The sequence below is a fragment of the Sinocyclocheilus grahami genome, unplaced genomic scaffold (genome assembly GCF_001515645.1).
Source record: "Sinocyclocheilus grahami isolate Dianchi unplaced genomic scaffold, SAMN03320097.WGS_v1.1 scaffold571.1, whole genome shotgun sequence".
NCBI classification, from domain to species: Eukaryota; Metazoa; Chordata; class Actinopteri; order Cypriniformes; family Cyprinidae; genus Sinocyclocheilus; species Sinocyclocheilus grahami.
Genome location: NW_015505750.1, coordinates 681446 through 701623, shown reverse-complemented (window position 1 = coordinate 701623; position 20178 = coordinate 681446). Strand labels below are relative to the sequence as shown.

Genomic DNA, 20178 nt, shown 5'->3' with positions numbered 1-20178 from the left:
GAGAGAGAGAGAGAGTGAGAGAGGGCGAGAGTGATAACGCATGAGAGCTTGAATGCTTTTCCCTTGATCTGAGGTTTACACGCTATTACCGTAACGCCTAGTATATGCAATATACTACCGTATTTTTCAAAGTGGAGGCTGGCCTGACCGCAGTGACCTGATGCAGCCCCCGAAGTGAGACACAGGAAACAGAAATACTACAAAATAATAATAATAACGAGACGAAATAACGTTATAACATTTCGTTTCGTCTCGTTTTGCTCAACGAAAATGAAGAGACATTTTAGCATAGTTTTTATTTTGCAAGCCACATTTCGTCTCGTTTTTATTCGTCAACGATATTGCATTGTACATTTAATTATCGTCATCGTCACATGACCAGCATTTTCGTCTCGTCTCGTTTTCGTCATGTGATAAAGGTACGTTGACGACTATATTTAGTCATAATTTTCGTTGACGAAAGCAACACTAGTAAGGATTGACATTAGCACTGGTAGGTCTTTTTGTTTTCAAGCCAAAGTCAGAAAGTCCCCTAACCTGAGAATATGTTCAATAGACAGTAACTTTGACTGGATAGAACAAATATGTGACCCTGGACCACAAAATCAGTCTTAAGTCGCTTGGGTATATTTTCAGCAGTAGCCAAAAAAACATTAGGATATTAAGTAAAACATTAAATCATTAGGATATTAAGTAAATATCATGTTCCGTGAAGATATTTTGTAAATTTCCTACCGTAAATATATCAAAACTTAATTTTTGATTAGTAATATGCATTGATAAGAACTTTATTTGGACAACTTTAAAGGTTTCGATTTTTTTTTTGCACCCTCAGATTCCAGATTTTCAAATAGTTGTATCTCGGACAAATATTGTCCTATGCTAACAAACCATACATCAATGGAAAGCTTATTTATTCAGCTTTCAGGTGTTGTATAAATCTCAATTTCGAAAAATTGACCCTTATGACTGGTTTTGTGGTCCAGGGTCACATATTTTTAAAATGTACTTCTCAACAACATTTCAATGAAAATATGTGTCTGGTTAGACAAGTGTAGCCATGGAGGCTTTTTTGACAGGACCAGTTCAAAAGAACCCACTGGAGGCATTAATAAGGATGACATCAGTTCAGATCATGGCTTCCTTCACTTCCGTGCTGCTGAGATCGCCATCAATGCTACTATGGAATTACTGGAAGATATTCGACTGGCCACAGGCGACCAAGCCTTTCTTCTGTATTAGACCTTCAAAACCTGTATGGGTTTTCCATTTTTCCCCTAGGAACACGAAAGAAGCTATTTAGAAGAATGTCCAGACTATCCTTTTTCATTCAGTAAAAAGCAATAGAGTGAACTATTCTTTCGTCTCTCTCTCTTTAGATTGATGGGCCTCACTCAGACTTCAGTTCTGGCTCTTGTATTTGACATCACAGGCAGTTTGTCTCATTACATTAAAGTGTGCAAGAGAGTGCGCTTAAGTATCATAGACAGCAGGAAAGGAACATCAGAAGAACCTTCAGAATATGTTCTAGTCCCATTTAATGACCAGGGTAGGTCTATTGTGCTTAAAATATGAAATATTTGTATTAAATAAGATAAAATTGTTTCAGAGACACTGCAGACAAACACAAAACACTTTCAGTAGACAAACACTCCATGGAATAGTTTCGGAAGCTGATATTTTGTGAAAATTAGGGGATCTATGACCTTTCTGCAGTGTCTGCCATTTTAAAGGCTAAAAGTCTATCCCTCACAGCCTATAGTTTTCTACTGTGTTATACAGTATATATATATTGGGTTGGGTGAGATACATGGATCAGGCACAGCTTCTTTTTAAAATGCATTGTGCTTGTTCTTGGTCTCTGTAATGTGTGTATTTCTGATGACAGGTTCTGGACCTCTGATAAGGACTGCAAATGCAGATACATTCAAAGAATATATGAATTCACTTTCAGCATCAATTGGTGGAAACGTCTCAGACATGTTCCTGTCAGGACTCCTGGTGTGTCTTTTGGACCATGATATAAAAATTCACACTGAAATTAGTACACACAAAACAAATGTTTTGAAAGTATAGATGAGAAAATTATTGTGAATAATTAGGTGGCGCTATGATATCCATAATAAATATTATACTCTTAAAGCTTCATGTTTGTTCTGTTTCATGCATCTTTCGTTGACATTGACAAGAGCTCCTCCATCATCAGACATTTTTGTTTTAACTGATGCTTCAGCAAAGGACAAAGAATTAAAAAGTGCAGTTGAGGCCATGATAGAAAGCACCAAGTCAACAGTGAGTGCCTGCAGATCACTTGTCTTATCACTGCTTGGTTTGTTATTTCAGTTTTGCAACTGATGTATTAATGTCTACAAAAAGATTCAATTTGTTAATGCATTAGGTATCATGAACCAACAATGAACAATAATATATACACAAATCAATATTAAGAAATGCTGTAATTTGTTTTGTTAATTGTTAGTTCATTATATATCTAATGCACTAACTGATGTAAACAAATGGAACTATGTTCTCTCTCTTTCTTTTCACCATCCAGGTTAACTTCCTGCTTACAAGCTCCTTATTGCACAGTGAAAAGGATGCCTCTCCATCAAGATTAATGTCTCTGTCAGATATACAGCTGTAGAGGGATCTGGCCCATGTTTCTGGTGGACAGACCATAGACTCAGACCACAGTCTCAAGCCAGTGCAGCCATTACAGATGCTATCACTGCTGACATAGAGCTCACAATGTTAACTCCTATCATCACTATTATAATAAGATGTCTTTTATAATTTGCCATAAATATAAATTTGCATTATGCAACTAATCTTATCCTAATTTAAATGCTTTGTTGCTGTTTTATGTTGTTCTTGGAATTAATTGTCCCCTTTTGAGTCACTTTCAATTATATAGCGCTATATACAGTACGGATTGTGTCAAAGCAGCTTTAAAGTGTTAACAGGAAAATAATGTTTCAGTGATATAAACAAAATTAAGTTATACTGTAAAGCAGCTCTAAAAACAAGACAATAGTAAAAAGTCAGATTTTTTTTTCTAATTAAAATCAGTTCATTGATGATTTAGTTCATAATGCAGTTCCGGAAAAAAAATATGGATATATGGATGCCATTATCCATCTCAGTTCAGTTCTCATCCAATAGTGTCTGTGCAATCAATGCGATAATGTTGCCAAATATTAAGCGTCCTAACTAAGCAAGCCAAAAGGCGACAGTGGCAATGAACCCAAACTCCATCAGTGACAGGAATGGAGAAAAAAAAACCTTGGGAGAAACCAGGCTCAGTCGGGGGACCAGTTCTCCTCTGACCAGACGAACTGACATGGTGTGGCTTAATTCCAGGCTGCAAAAAAAGTCAGATTGTGGATTGGCATAATTAAGAATATTCACCCAGTTCCTTCTCCTTGATGATTGGGATACATCATTCCATGGTTTGGTGGGGCTGAAGCTGCAAAGGACTCGTCTAGTTCTCGTGGTCTTTGCTGATTTGTGTCAATGGCCATCTAGTTCATGAGGTCTTCACAGGGGATCTATATCTAGGGCTCATTTAGTTGTTATGGTCTCCACTGACATTTAGGTCATTTGTAGTTGTCTCTAGGTGCTGATCTACCACCTGGTCTGGATGTTGGTCTGGTCTAATTGTTTCCCAAATGTGTTTCTTGAAGGTGACTGTTCATAGAAGTTCAGCCAAGGAAGAAAACTTTTCTTTTGTGCTGTATTCATCTCTGTCCAACACAACAGTGTATATCACTGGATATTTTCTATTTTTTTCCCCTCTACAGGACATGGTGTGGCTTAATTCCAGGCTGCAAAAAAAGTCAGATTGTGGATTGGCATAATTAAGAATATTCACCCAGTTCCTTCTCCTTGATGATTGGGATACATCATTCCATGGTTTGGTGGGGCTGAAGCTGCAGAGGACTCGTCTAGTTCTCGTGGTCTTTGCTGATTTGTGTCAATGGCCATCTAGTTCATGAGGTCTTCACAGGGGATCTATATCTAGGGCTCATTTAGTTGTTATGGTCTCCACTGACATTTAGGTCATTTGTAGTTGTCTCTAGGTGCTGATCTACCACCTGGTCTGGATGTTGGTCTGGTCTAATTGTTTCCCAAATGTGTTTCTTGAAGGTGACTGTTCATAGAAGTTCAGCCAAGGAAGAAAACTTTTCTTTTGTGCTGTATTCATCCCTGTCCAACACAACAGTGTATATCACTGGATATTTTCTATTTTTTTCCCCTCTACAGCCTTACAGGTACAGCAACACATTATGAACAGAATGCTCATTTATGTGCTTAATGAATCAGTTTTCCTGTGCTTAACCGATCATGTAACAGTAAATAACAGATAATTATTGTGTGTCAATATTTGGTTTGGTGGTGCACTCCTTTGGTACCTTGTGATTCCAAGTTCCTGAGTGTTTGGTTTTATAAATACCTGCTATAAACCAATGTAAAGAGAGTAAAACTCAACTCTGACAACCATACAGGGGAATGGAAGATCAGTATAAACTCCACAAGCTCCTACAACCTGAAAGTGATCGGTAAAACTTTTGTTTCTGCATGTACTTGCTATTAGGGTTTAAAAAAAAACAGTCACTTTACACATTCAAAACAAAGGGGGTAAAAACCCATTTACTCACCCTCATGTTGTCCAAAGGCTGTTCCCTGAAAGTGATCGGTAAAACTTTTGTTTCTGCATGTACTTGCTATTAGGGTTTTAGTCACTTTACACATTCAAAACAAAGGGGGTAAAAACCCATTTACTCACCCTCATGTTGTCCAAAGGCTGTTTTTCATCTTTAGAACACAAATGAAAATATTTTAAATATTCGCTCATCAATTTTGTCCATCCATTAAAAGTACATGCAAGCAAAACTATGAAATTTCCAAAAGTTTATAAAGACATTGTAAAACAAAGAACTAATGCCTCTAACATAAAATGTTTTTCAATAAAAGCTTCTGTAAAATATTGTATGGGATATGGACAGTTTTCCAGCAGGATTTTGTTTCAGTTTTTGAAGTTTCCTGCCATATAAATTGAAGATACATTCTTGGCTACAATTACAAAATACAACTTAAATTATCATGTTGTTGGTTATCACAAATTATTTTGACTCTCAATGAAACCGTGATCCACACACACAAAAATAGACATCTTTTAACAGATCATGGTTTTATTTACTAAGTAATTAAATAGATTGATGCACCAAAATAAAATATTTAGTGACAAAAGAGCACGGTGCAAACGGCTTTGTGGGATCCTCAATTTGCCAAAACAAAGTAAAAGTATATGCATGTCTATATTCCTTCAATTGTGAATACAGGTCCGAGTTCTGTGGACATCCTCTTTTACTTTGTGAAGATAGTTGAGGGAGGTCATGGAGACTCATGGGGACAGAGTTTCACCCGCACTTTTATTGGTACAATACTAATATCTTCCTCAAATATGTATATTTGAAGTTACTAGATTAAATCCAAACAAAACTCAAATTTTATTTTTTTCCCCCCTAAAACACTTTTTTTCAAAGTAATTCTCTGATTGCTGATCAGGTCGGAATGCTACTTTCTATGTCTCTGTGACTGGAAGAGATTCAGTCACAGTGACTGACGTGCTTCTAGTTGAAGCGTCAGGATCTGATGTTGTTAGTGGAACTATCAAAGCTGTTGGTGCAACAGACTTCCTGGTCAACATTGACAGAATCCCAGAGTGGGCGTTTGTGGTGCAGCTGAAAGGGCTGATGAATGACTCGTCATTGGATAGTCAATTCCAGAGACAGTCATCCAGCCAGCATAAAGGATCTAGTATAACCATCATGGTAAGAGCTATCAATGGAAAAATGCTGGGTACACAAACACAAATTACATACTTGGTTACTAATGTAACCTCGGTTCCCTGAGATACAGGAACGAGTGCTGTGTCTGCTAAGACGCTATGGGGAAAATTCCTTTTTCTCTGAATACTGAAGCCTTTTCAATAACGCATTGTAACTGCACGGCCATTGGTTCGTGCAGTGAATTAAAAAACGAACGAATGGCTCAGCAGCAGAGCTGCACGAGCCTATGGCGACAAAGACCGCCAGAGCCCACCAGAATGGGCAGGGCATCTGGCTATATAAGCGGGCACTTCGCCATATGATCCTTGGGTTACTTCAACTGAAGCAATGACTGACTCGTGCAGCTACATAGCACGGCCAGCAATGCAGTGATCCTTCCCGTATCTCAGGTAACCGAGGTTACGTTAGTAACCGAGTACATTCCCTATCAATACTTCACTCCTACTGCGTCTGCTAAGATGCTTTGGGGAACCAGTACAATCCCGCCGTGCTATGCTAGAGGAACGACTGATACTTGAACTTGCCTTGAGCACCAAATGGGGCCCAGCGGGACCAAGAATTTTGCAGGGAAGCCCCGCAGGAGGCAATAGAGCCAAATTCGCAGAGGTCGGCCCGGCGCTGAGTAATTGTTCCAAGAGTAATTGTACAGCCTCGGAACCCAGTGGGGGCCAAGGGCGTACAGTGAAGAAGGCAAACGCCTGAAGCACTGGTTTTGCCATATGGCCAGAGTAAGTCCATTTAAGCAGAAAGGAGCTATTACCTGTGCTCTGAACGGAGTCGAGAGCACTTTAGGTACATAACCATGCCTCAGCTTCAGGACGACCTTGGAGTCGTTGGGCCCGAATTCGAGGCAGGTGGGGCTCACCAAGAGCACCTGCAGATCTCCATACGCTTTACTGATGCTAACGCCAGTAGCAGAGCGGTTTTTAGCATCAGGGGACGAAGGTCAACAGACTGTAGCGGCTCGAAGGGAGGGCTCTTCAGGTCCCATGTAGGGACTGTGATAGGGCGAGTTGAGCCTCCAAGACCCCTTCAAAAAACGAACAACTAGGTTGTTTCTGCCCACCGACTGGCCAGCTATAGGAGCGTGTGAGGCTGCTATGGCTGCTACATAGACCTTGAGCGTGGAGGGGGAACAACCCTTATCCAACAGCTCTTGCAGGAAGGACAATATCAGAGATATGTTGCATGATAATGGGTCTGCGCCACGGGCTGTACACCAGGCGGAGAAGACAGACCATTTAAGGGCATAGAGCCGCCTCCCATCGAGAGGTCAGAGGTGCAGAGCCCACAGCTCGGGCTGGGGGTGCCATATCATTCTGTTCGCCTGAAAGAGGAGGTCTCATCTCAGGGGAATGGGCCACGAGGCTGTTGAGAGCAGCCGAGACAGCTCTGCGAACCAGTGTGGGTTCCTCAAGAGCGGGGCCACCAACAGAACCTTGTGTTTCTGTTCCCTGGTTCGCCTGATTACCTGTGGGATCAGGGCGATCGGGGAAAAAGTCTAAAGGAGGAGGTTGGGCCAGTCGTGGGTCAACGCATTCCTGTCCGACCTCTGCCTTGCCGAAGATCTCCCAGATTCTCTGAACCGTATGGGGGTGGAGCATTCACTCCTCTGTGGGGACGTTCCTCCGAGATAGCATATCTGCTCCATGGTTCAACCTGCCTGGCACATGCGCTGCTCTTAGTGAACGCAAGTTGAGCGAGCCCATTCCAGGAGGCGCTTTACCAGAATGAAGAGGCACTTCGAGGAGAGACCGCCCTGGCGATTTATAGATGACACCACTGTCATGCTGTCTGAGCGAACTAGCACGTGGCGTCCCCTTAGGTCTGGCAGAAAGGTGCGAAGGCCCAAACATACTGCCAGCATTTCCAGGCAGTTGATGTGAAGCCGACTCTCCTCTTTCGACCAATGGCCGAAAGCCGGTTTGCCATCGCACAGCGCTCCCCAACCCGTGTTGGAAGCATCTGTCGAGACCACCTTCCTTCTGCAGACCATTCCCAGGGGCACGCCCCGTTCCATCCACTGAGAGTCTTTCCAAGGGGCCAGAGCTGCTACGTAGGCACAGTTCACCTTGACATGCATGCGCCCGTGATGCCAGGCGTGGGATGGAAATCATGGTTTTACATGGCCAGTACTGAAGGGGCCACATGCAAAGCAGGCCCAGCTGAAGTACCAGAGACGCAGAGGCCATGAGGCCCAACATCTTCTGAAACACCTTGAGAGGGCGAGGGGCTCCAACTTAATAGCCAGTGCACGATCTGGCACAACTATCACCCTCATTCGGGCTGAGTCGAGAACTGTTCCCAGGAATGATATCCATTGGCTGGGGGATATCCTCTTGGCAAAATTGACCCTGAGTCCCAGGCATTCTAAGTGGCTGAGGAGGAAGGATCTGTGAGATAATAGCTTGTTCTCTGCCTGGGCCAGGATGAGCCAGTCGTCGAGATCATTCAGAATGCGGCTTCCCATCTGTCTCAGCGGGGAAAGAGCCGCATCCATGCACTTCGTAAAAGTGTGAGGAGCTAGGGACAGTCCAAAGGGAAGGACCGTGTATTGATATGCCACTCCCTCAAAGGTGAATCTCAAGAATTGTCTGTGGTGGGGGGCTATCTGGATGTGGAAGTAGGCATCTTTCAGATCCAGCAAAAAGAACCAGTCCCCTGGGCACACTTGCGAGAGGATCTGCTTCAAAGTAATCATCCTGAACGATCATCTCATGAGGGCGCGGTTCAGGTGCCTGAGATCGAGGATGGGCCTTAGGCCACCATTCTTTTTGGGGATGAGGAAGTATCGGCTGTAGAAGCCTGACTCGCTCTGAGCTGGGGGAACCATTTCTATGGCTCCTTTCGCCTGCAAATTCATCACCTCAGCGTGCAGGACGTCTGCATCCTTGCTCTGAACCGAGGTGGAGACCCATGGGGGTCTTCGAGCGAATTGAAGTGAATAGCCTCGTTTTATTATCCCCAGAACCCATTTTGACACTCCGGGGATGGCCTGCTGTGTGGGAAGGGATTGGATTGGTTCTAGCGACAGGCCGCCTTGCGGGGACTCAACGCTTATGATAGCTGGAAGAGGAAATTTGCTCTCTTTTTGAAAATGTTTGTTTCATTTTTCTCATTATAACAACGATCGGTTGTGTGGGCGCTAACTGAACGGGCCCCGGGTTCACAACAGTATTTACCACAAACACATGGCCGTTGGCACCCGGAAGTGAATGGGGTGCTTGGAGGCACAACAGAGGCTGCTTGGGGGGGGGGGGGAGTCCGGCGATGTTGAATGTGAACAGGTGCATTTGGGACTAGTTTTTCTGGCTAGTTGTGATTTCATTGTGTAGTATATACTCTTGATCTTTTTGAATGTTTATTAAAGACAAAGTTCACATAGAGGGCATCAGCATTGTGTAAGCTCTATTGGTTTTGCTTTTTACAATAGCTTCCACTCTCATTCAGTTTCTCCTTGGCTCAGAGGCTTCACTGAACTCCTGTCACATGAGTGATTATAAATTATACAGGTTAGACAGTTTGGGAGGACTGAATGAATAAATCGATGTGTACAATTATGATTTTTGATCTACCACTAATATTATTAAAAATATATATTGAACCAAGTTCTGGGAACGTTTGTTTTGGGGAGAGTAAGTTATGCATTGTTATGCGTCATTAACAGTTGTCAGGGAAACCAAATCAAGTTTGCTATGGTTAGATCAAACACAAGATGTACGTGATTTGAAAAGGGCACAATCAACAATAGTAAGGAAGTAAATATTCTTCCTTACTGACATTCTTACAGCCAGACACTTACAGAGAGAATTATAATTTTTACAATCCCTAATTTACGTTGCAAAATATGTGTGACGCTGACACTCATCACGTGTGTAAAGGTGTATAAATATACTGACAGAGGCTGGGCATAAGTTACAGTATACACATACAGAATCTTTGAAAAGGTAATCAAACAATTGTCAATTTGTTTTTGTTTATAATATTTGTCTAATTGTATAATATGTAATATTTTGTGAGGATTTTCGAATTAAAGATTAAAAATGTTAACTGCTAAAAAATTATGTTTTAAATGATTACAAATTTAAGGAAAGACACTACAGGCAAAACATTGCATTGGTCAGTTTTGAGATTTTGGGCTATTTGGCTTTTCATAAAGTGTAAATATTCAAAATACACTTAAGTGTTTATTTTATTGCTCTTTATTTATTAGCATCTTTAGATCGATTATAATCCATATTACATTTTTATTCCTGTCTATATTCTTTTCTATTATTCCTGGTAAAGGATTGAAGTTTCAAACTGAATTTTTCCACAGCACCTATTCTTGTGGACAGTCATGGTTTCACTGGTTGTAGTGGCTGTATTTCTCCTCTGTGGGACCCTCTTTCAACCCCCCCAGGTGGCAGCATTCAAACCTCTCTTTCAGGACGACTCCATCACCCATCGAGAAATCACTCAGATGGCCATCCTCCGCAAGACAGCAGAAGTGTGTCGTGACATAGCCACTGCCCAGGGGCGCGACTTCACACTGCCTGTAAGAAAAAGACATGGGAGTGAACCGACTGAATTAGCATTTTTGAATTATACAAACTATTAATGGATTATTATGAGTAACCAAAGTCTGTGATTAACATTCCTTAAAGAGACTTTCACTTTTTGTTACAACAAATTACAGTCATATGTGAATTTTGAAACGGCAATTTTTAGTTGTCTCCTCAAGTTATGCTACACACTTAATTTGGATTGAAAACTGAACTGAAAAGCAGAGGGAACTCAAGTTGAAAAAAAAAACAAACAAACAATAAATAAAATAAAAATAATAATATTCTCCTCTTTCCATTCCTCATCTCCAGATAAACAACAAGTTGACTCCATCTGCTGTCCACAAAGCCTGCTCATCATCTTCTTCCCTCTCTACCCTCGGTTTAATTTCAGCTATAACAGAAACTTATCTAAGCAACGCAGCTGTAGATCAAGTTTTTGCATTGAGTGAGGCACATCACATAGATAATGAGGCTTTCAGTGAGGGCCGGGATCTCATCACTCGTGGTGTGGCTGCAGTAAAGGCCAGCGTGCAGCAGGAAAGCTATATCTCTGCCCGTATCGCACTGGGAGCTCTATGTCACACTCTACAGGTATGCTATGAATGGAGATTGCAGAAGGGAGGGGCATAAAAATCTTTCTTTTTTTTTCAAGCTTGCCATATACCAGCATTTCTATTTGTATTTTATATTTGTAATGACCCATGACATTTACATTACATTTACAAATGACTTACATTGCATTCAAGGTGTACATGTTATCAGGTTCTGCATTCCGAATTGAACCCTTGACCTTCCCATTGCTAGCACTATTTATATGCAGGTCCTGATTCACTCTTATTTTTATGTATTTAGTCATTTAAAATGGCTATATGTTTTTAAACTTGTCCGGAATAATGCAAATCCCCAATATTGTTCAAAGAGTATTTGAACAGTTTAGTTTGTTTAAATAAAATGTTCAGATTTCATTGCATAGAAAACAAAATATTAAACTAAGTGGCATCTGCAAACAGATGATAGAGCATTCTCAGAAGAATTTTAACCAATGAGACAGTTTTAACATTTCAGTCAATTCAGCTCAAGTTCACAAAGGTGTAGTTTAACCACAGCAAATTAAATATGTGCATGTTCAACTATGTTTGACAACCACAAAGTGTCTGAATACTTTTTGAATTTTTAATAATATTTTTTGTTTTGTAATAAATAATAAAAAACTATAAAATTATCATCATTTAATTTTTTTAATAAAATAATTTTATTATCAGAAGTTTTTTTTTTTTTTTTTTGCTTTTGCATGTAGCATATTGCAAATTTTGATGATAATTTTACTGGAGATTTTTTGACTTGGGCAAACTCTTGGAGATATACAGCCAGTGAAAACAAGAACTCAATTATTATAGTGCCTCCTGGCCAATTCTCTCAAAGTTTGGTGCACAGACTTCGGAATATGCCTGTCACATTTATCCCAAATTGAAATAAAGGAATATAAAGAGTGCAAGAAATGCATTTATAAATGAATGTAAGGTGACAAATATATTTACTTTCATAAAATGCAATCATTATTTTCATTAATTAACATGAACACTGTGTTGTTGGTTTGTGTGCAGGATTTCTATAGCCACAGTAACTGGGTGGAACTGGGAAGCACTGCTCCTTTCAGCACGCTGATCAAACCTGACCTTCCTCTCAACAATATAGCAGGTACAACAAAATACAATTACCCAACTCTACATTTCTAAACCCCCTGTATGTCACAATATGAATATGGTGTAAACATGCATACTTTTTAAACCTCTTATCTGTGTATCTAGGCCCCAGTACACCTACATGCAAAAGCTGCACTGGGAAAAACTGTAGTGATAACATTCTCCCAGAAATACTGCTGCACAAGAAACTAACCTCAGGATATTTCAGCATTACCTCCTCCAAAAAACCTGCTGGTAGGGAAGCTTATCATCCCATGTGTAGTGTTGATCTCCTCTGTACTTCATCACAGACCACTGGATGGCTGGAACAGGCACCACAATCTATACTCACATCATTTTCTTTCAGGCAAGTGTAGCCATGGTGGTTTTTTTGACAGGACCAGTTCAAGAGAACCCACTGGAGGCATTAATAAGGATGACATCAGTTCAGATCACGGCTTCCGTCACTTCCGTGCTGCTGAAATGGCCATCAATGCTACTATGGAAGTGCTGCAAGACATCCGACTGGCAACAGGCGACCAAGCATTTCTTCGGTATGAGAACTTCCTTTTACACCACACATAGTTTTGAATTCTTCTGTAATAAAAGAAATAACTAAGGTTTGTCCATTTAAATTAAAATCACATTGCCTAGTGTGATTTCACAAATTACTGATCACCATGCCTAACACTGAATTATATAGGATAAAGTATTGTAAAAAAAAATTGTTGCAGTTTGGAAAAATCTGGAAAAAATGCCTAAAGTTGCCAAATCTGAAGAAAAAAGATTCTGCTGATGCAATGTAGAGACACAAAGTTCAAAAGATTAGTTTTTCTTAAGTCATAGCGCCCCCTAGAATCAGAAATTAATACTGTTGTCCAGGTTTAGCCAGTTTTGTTTCTTTCTTTCAGATTGATGGGCCTCAGTCAGACCTCAGTTCTGGCTTTTGTGATTGACACCACGGGTAGCATGTTTGATGATATTGAAGAGGCCAAGAGAGTGTCCTTCAGTATCATAGACAGCAGGAGAGGAACATCAGAGGAACCTTCAGAATACATTCTAGTCCCATTTAATGATCCAGGTAGTCATATTGCTTATTTAGTCCTATATATAGTCTAGGTCAGTGTTTCCCAACCGGGGTGCCGTCTGTCGAGAGCAGGGGTGCTGTGTAAAAAAATATTTTTTTAAATATTTTTAAATTGCTAAAATGTTCAAAAAAGCAGCTATTATATAATATCCATTTCTGATGTCGCCAATAATTAGAGATGCACTGAAATTCCGGCTGCCGAAAATTAGTTCACCGCTCAGGATTCACTTTCACGTGGTGTGACACTCTGCGTATTATCCCACTCTATGCGTGTGTGTGCTCCGCTCAGTCGCTCACGGCCCATGTGAGTGCTCCACTCAGCGTCTGCGCCACGGGGGGGCCTGAGGGGGCCCGGCCACCTCGGTCACTGTGCCCCCTTACTTCTGGTGCCATTTCCGTAGTGGGCGCCCTGATTTTACAGGTGCATCTCAATAAATTAGAATGTCGTGGAAAAGTTCATTTATTTCAGTAATTCAACTCAAATTGTAAAACTCGTGTATTAAATAAATTCAGTGCACACAGACTGAAGTAGTTTAAGTCTTTGGTTCTTTTAATTGTGATGATTTTGGCTCACATTTAACAAAAATCCACCAATTCACTATCTCAACAAATTAGAATACTTCATAAGACCAATAAAAAAACATTTTTAGTGAATTGTTGGCCTTCTGGAAAGTATGTTCATTTACTGTACATGTACTCAATACTTGGTAGGGGCTCCTTTTGCTTTAATTACTGCCTCAATTCGGCGTGGCATGGAGGCGATCAGTTTGTGGCACTGCTGAGGTGGTATGGAAACCCAGGTTTCTTTCACATGCAGTGAATTGGTGGGTTTTTGTTAAATGTGAGCCAAAATCATCACAGTTAAAAGAACCAAAGACTTAAACTACTTCAGTCTGTGTGCATTGAATTTATTTAATACACGAGTTTAACAATTTGAGTTGAATTACTGAAATAAATGAACTTTTCCACGACATTCTAATTTATTGAGATGCACCTGTAGTCGGTGAGGCAAGGTACTGCCCTGGGAAGGTCTCCCAGGCTGTTAAATACACAGATTAAAAGCGAAATGTTTTCATTTCGGTTCATTCTTAGCAAAAAAAAAATTTTTTTCGTTCAGGTTATGCAGAGCGAAATAAGAACGGTGCTGCATTTAGAAAGAATTCTTATTAACTTTGCTATTATTCTTTCATTTTCAAACTGCTAACACTTTGCAGTTTCGAATTATGCCTTTACTGTATGACCAAAAATGACGGAGTAGTCTATTTTATGTTTCAGCTGTTAGACCCGCTCCACTGTGGCATATTTTTTCTCATTATGATATTTTTCCGTCGATACTGGAACGCGTGTGAACTACAAAGCCTATTTTACCTAATGAGGCTAATAGTTTAGCTTCAGCTACATTGCGAATATGGACACATTTGGATTTGTGCCTGAGAGAAGTAAGCCCAACTTTACCTTACGTTTCTTTATAAATTAATTTGTTTTGGCATGTTTATTGCTAAGCATATATTATTATATACTGCAATTATATTTATCCATTAGAATTATATATTTTTAAATTCTTATTCTGTTCTGATACGGTTAAATTTAAAGGATTTGTTGTAAAGTGAGGGGAACTAAATAGTGTTCAAAATGTTGGTACATTATAACATTATTAGGCCAAATCTGGTTTACATTCACTTCTGGCTTTTTTCAGTCTTGATTGCAATTTTTTTTTTTTATGTACGATGGATAATTAAAACAAAAATCAGGCGTGTGTATTTATAACATCAATTACAAGGCCTACATTATTTTTTTCAGAAATGGAAGTAGGCCTAACTTGAAATGTTATTGTGTGTTTGTAATTTTAATATTTTTATCTATAGGCCTATACAGCAAAACTACAGAGCTTCCAGTAGGTTATTTTATGGAGCTGTAAACACAGGACTCTCCTCTGATAACAATAGCTTTCTAGGATTAAACATTATTTGGATAATTGGTAAAAAAAAATAAAAAAATCTCTTAATAGCCCTACTGTGTGTTAGACCTACCTGAAAAACTAAAAAGCAATGTATTTCATTTGTAGGCCTATCGTGATTTTTTTTTAAATTTGTGCTATCATTAGTAATTTCTTTATTTGTTCATATTTTATTATTAACTGCTTAGCCTCCTTGTCATTTTTTATTAATTTCAAAGTTTTAAATAAGCTATCTCGTGCTACTACAACAAAATTACCCCACTGTAAAATCAAAAATACACTGAGTGAGCAAAACTTTGTTTAATTACCATTATAACTAGCTATCTCACAATGTTTACATATGAATAAAAGCCTACATTAAAATCTGTCATATAAATTGGTCTTTTCATTAGAAATTAGCCTACTGATTGCCACCATTGATGGGCAACATTTTTTTATAATATAAAAAATATCTGTATGACAGTATATTCTGCAGTTCTTCCCTGCTGTACCGAATATCTATACCTTTCAAAGTATCATATCCAAGTTAGAAATTCAAATATTGTGACAAAATTAATTTCCAAAGGGTGCCGCGACTAAAGAAAGGTTGGGACACACTGGTCTAGGTTATTGTTGTTGTTGTTTTTCCAGCAAAAGCAAAAGAAGCAGTGCCTCCTCAAAACATTTGGATGACAACAATGTGAAAATAAAACTAATGTTATGAAATTTGAGATTCTATAATATTCTATTGACTACGCATTTTTATTAGCTAATAAACAGTCCCATTGTGAATTCCCTCCCATTATGCCCATTACAAATGTGCCTGAATGCATAAAACTGGTGAAAATGGATGGACTAATTACAAATAACTACTTATCACCCATTCAGACATCACCACTTTCATTCAGATTTGAATCTAACTTAACATAAAAATGATGTGTTAATGATTTAGTTTTTATGGAATAAATTAAAGAAACATGTACGTGCCTTTCATTGTGTGCAATGTTTTTTTAAGCATATTTAATTTTTGAAAAAGTTTAAATTATGTACAACATTGTTGCTGTAGTCTTCTGTGACGTGTTTGTCTCAAACAGATTTTGGACCTCTGACAAGGACTGAGGATGCAGATATTTTCAAAGAGAGAATCAATTCTCTTTTAGCATCCGGTGGAGGAGACTTACCAGAGATGTGCCTGTCAGGACTGCTGGTCTGTGTGTTTGTGTGTTTTTATATTTTTATATTTATGTATTTTGGTGAGTGTTATAAAACTTTTTTTTAGACTGAGAAAATCACTCTTCTTCCAACTGATATACTGTATAAGATTACATTATTGACATGATTATTATGAATATCTCATCTCTGTTAAGATTTTATATTACAATAAAGCCAGCCTGAGAAATTACAATAATCTTGTTTTTCTGTCCCATGGTTCTCCAGTTGGCACTAGCAGCAGCTCCTCAATCGTCAGACATTTTTGTTTTCACTGATGCTGCAGCAAAGGACTCAGCATTAAAAAGCACCGTTCGGGCCATGATTGAACGCACCAAGACAACAGTAAATGCCTGCAAATCACTTCTTCATAATTGCTGCTAAAATCTGAATGTTATTAAATTGTATGTAATGACATTTCTCTGCATTTCTATCTTTTCTTTCTCCACGCAATCCAGGTCACTTTCATGTTGACTAACCCCTTCTCATTCCGTAGAAGAAGGGATATCTCACAATCTCAAGGTTTTACATCAAGATCAATACCTCTGTCAGACATACAGCTGTACAGAGATCTGGCCCATGTTTCTGGTGGACAGACCATTGAGGTCACAAAAGCTACTCTGTCTCAGGCCACTGCAGTCATTACAGATGCATCTACCTCAGCCCTTGTATGTATTAAGAATGATAGATGGTGACTTTTTGTGTGTATCAACTCTCCATTTAATCTCATTATAACATATTTAATAAGGAACTATTTAAGAAGAAGGGGAAGTACGTACCCCAAAATTTGCAATATTTTTTCCCAATTTGGTCATTGGGAATTTTGCTGTGAAACACTGCAACATACTGAAAACATCTCTGTGTTTCCTGAAGGTGACGCTGTTTCAGGTGGTAAGAAATCCAGCCATTGCAGAAAACTTTACCTTTGTCTTAGATCCATCTCTGTCCAATGTGACTGTGTATGTCACTGGAGACTCTCCAATCTTCACCATCTACAGCCCGACAGGTGAGCAGTACACCTCGGACATTGTTTGCAGATATGAGGGTTTTATTTTGTCAAATACAAAAACAAGATGCCAAAATCATTGTTAAAAATAAGCAGATTCCCCTGCCTTTCAGGTGTGTCTCAGTCAGGTTCAGTGGCAGATGGTCCTCTGGGCAGCATCCTGACTGTAGGGAATCTAAAGAGAGTGAAACTCAACTCTGACAACCAGACAGGAGAATGGAAGATCAGCATCGACTCTACAAGCTTCTACAGCCTGAAAGTCACTGGTACGGGTTTTTAATCTGCCGGTATATGTTTTGTTTGTAAACCATTGAGATTTTGTTAATATATTTATTTTAAACATTGTAAAAAATTATACTGCTTAATAAACAATGGCTTTAGGGGGAAAAAATCAGTCAATGCTTTCCTTTGGAATATTCCAATCACTGCTACATCTCACAGTGAGCTACTTTCACTCTGCTTTAATTGTGATTACAGGTCAGAGTTCTGTGAACTTTCTCTTTAACTTTGTGGAGCGGTTAGAAGGGGGTGACTTCACACCGAAAGCCAATCGTCCTTTCACTGGTATGATATCTTCTTCATTTGATATTTCTTGATTATTACTAAACAGTTACACTACTGTTCAAAAGTTAGGGGTAAGAATTTTTTTATATTTTTGTGAGAAAATTCACATTATGCTCACCAAAGCTCCATTATTTGATCAATAATACAGTAAAACTGTAAAAAAAAAAAAGGGAAATATTATTACAATTTTAAACAACTATTTTCTATTTTAAAATGTAATTTACGATGACAGCTGAATTTTCAGTCTCCAGTGTCACGTGATCTTTCAGAAAACTTTCTAATACAATAAGTTGGTGCTCAAGAAATATTTTTATTATCATTGTTAAAAACAGTTGTGCTGCTTAATATATATTTGTTTTTCAAAACAGTAATACAAGTTTTTCAGGATTCTTTGAGTAGAATGTTCATTATGAATGTTTATTGTCCCTTCTGATCAGTTTAATGCATCCTTGCTGAACAAATGTATTAATTTCTTTTAAAATAAATCTTACTGAACAGGAGTGTATAAACACTATTATTTATTATTATTTTTATTTTGTGTCATCAATGTAAATGAAACAAACAAAATGCTTCTCTGATTGCTCAGGTCGGAATACTACTTTGTTTGTCTCTGTGACCGGAGGAGATTCATTCACAGTGACTGACGTGCTTCTAGTTGAAGCTTCAGGATCTGATGTTGTTAGTGGAACCATTAAAGCATTGGGTGCGACAGACTTCCTGGTCAACATAGACAGAATCCCTGAGTGGGCATTTGTGGTGCAGCTGAAAGGGCTGTTGAATGACTCAACTCGATCTTTGCCTAGTCGATTCCAGAGACAGTCACCCACCCAGCAACAAGGATCTAGAGTTACTATCACGGTGAGCTTGAAGGGCCAGTTCACCCAAAAATGAAAATTCTGTCATCACTGACACAACTTTTATATGAGCTTAGTATGACTTGTATGGAATTTGCAAAACCTCTGAAAAGAATATATATAAGACATGCAAAATACAATGAGAATATCTCTAATCATATTAAACATGTTTCTTCTCAGGCCCAACCAAACAGCACTATAGAGCCTGGAATTCCTTTCTTTCTCAACTTTACATTGGTCACTAATGCTACAGGCGGCAACTACACTATCCGAGCTCGGGCAGACCGCAGCTTCAACCTGTCTTTCCCCAGTTCTCTGGACGCAGGAACAGAGGGAAGTGCTCAGGGAACCGTAACACTGACTGCACCCTCCGACACAGAGTCAGGGACGGATGTCACACTCACTATTGAAGCAGAAGATTCAGAGTCTGGTGACTCAAATTACATGGCACTGCGGTTCACTGTCATGACTAAGGTAACTGTTATGAAAACTGCAAACAAGAGTATATATTATTAATATTTACCATCCACTGAGGAGAATATATAGCTTTCTGCAACACTCTGCCTTTGTGTTTTACATGCAAACAGTATTAGAGCATTTTATCCCTTCATTGACTCTGATTAACCTCATTATTTTTTTCTTTTTTTTTGGAAGGTCACTGATTTCTCTAGCCCTGTCTGTCAGGTAGTGAGCATCAAAGCTGATTGTCCTGTGGAATGCAGCAGAGCATCATGGGAGCTCTCTACCAACTTAACGGACGGTAACGGTACAGGCATAACCGGAGTGTCCCTCAGTCGTGGCAATGGCTCTCTCAGCTTAAGTAATGTGATGAGTGCGGATGGCACAAATGTGACTGTGGCTTTCTACAATGCTTCCTGTTGTTCTCAGGAAGTAGAGCTTGTAGCTGTGGACAGGGTGGGAAACGTGGGCACATGTTTCACCTCTATAAAGAGCCCTTCTACAACTGTTAGCCCCAATGGATCATATTCTGTGTCCTTCTCCATGTGTGTTGCTCTAGTAGGGTTATTAGTTTCCTTTCTGTATGGATGAGGGGAACTGTAATGATGAATTAAGTGAACATTTTTCCATTATCTTTAACTTAATATTAATTGAGCAAGGCACCGAACCCCCAACTGCTCCCCGGGCGCTGCAGCATAAATGGCTGCCCACTGCTCCGGGTGTGTGTTCACGGTTTGTGTGTGTTCACTGCTGTGTGTGTGCACTTTGGATGGGTAAATGCAGAGCACTAATTCTGAGTATGGGTCACCATACTTGGCCACATGTCACTTCACTTCACTTCATATAACTATGTTCTCACTATCGTTGATGATCTTTTATAAACTGCTGGTAACGACTTTACATTTATGCCCTACCTCCTTATCAGTTATAATAGAAAAATGCTCTTATGAATAGGGGAAGGTGGGGAAGATGCCCTGCTTAA

At 39.4% G+C, this 20178-nt stretch overlaps 1 protein-coding gene across 1 annotated transcript; it reads left to right on the top strand.

The window, feature by feature from the left end:
- The first annotated feature begins 10191 nt into the window (after positions 1-10191).
- On the top strand, positions 10192-19813 carry vwa10.2 (von Willebrand factor A domain containing 10, tandem duplicate 2). The gene is made up of 15 exons (XM_016239681.1): positions 10192-10389; positions 10709-10990; positions 12004-12097; positions 12208-12336; positions 12449-12635; positions 12993-13162; positions 16199-16311; positions 16542-16658; positions 16772-16981; positions 17187-17319; positions 17433-17585; positions 17797-17883; positions 18470-18741; positions 18918-19211; positions 19392-19813. The coding sequence occupies exons 1-15, from the start codon at positions 10192-10194 to the stop codon at positions 19785-19787; spliced, it is 2835 nt and encodes a 944-aa protein (XP_016095167.1). The 3' UTR covers positions 19788-19813.
- The last annotated feature ends 365 nt before the right edge of the window (positions 19814-20178 follow it).

Excerpts from the sequence above, each read along its gene's own strand:
- vwa10.2 (XM_016239681.1), top strand. The coding sequence starts at position 10,192 with ATGGTTTCACTGGTTGTAGTGGCTGTATTTCTCCTCTGTGGGACCCTC. Across the intron at positions 12,098-12,207 it reads TCCTCTCAACAATATAGCAG|GCCCCAGTACACCTACATGC; the intron begins GTACAACAAAAT and ends CTGTGTATCTAG. Across the intron at positions 16,312-16,541 it reads TGTGCCTGTCAGGACTGCTG|TTGGCACTAGCAGCAGCTCC; the intron begins GTCTGTGTGTTT and ends ATGGTTCTCCAG.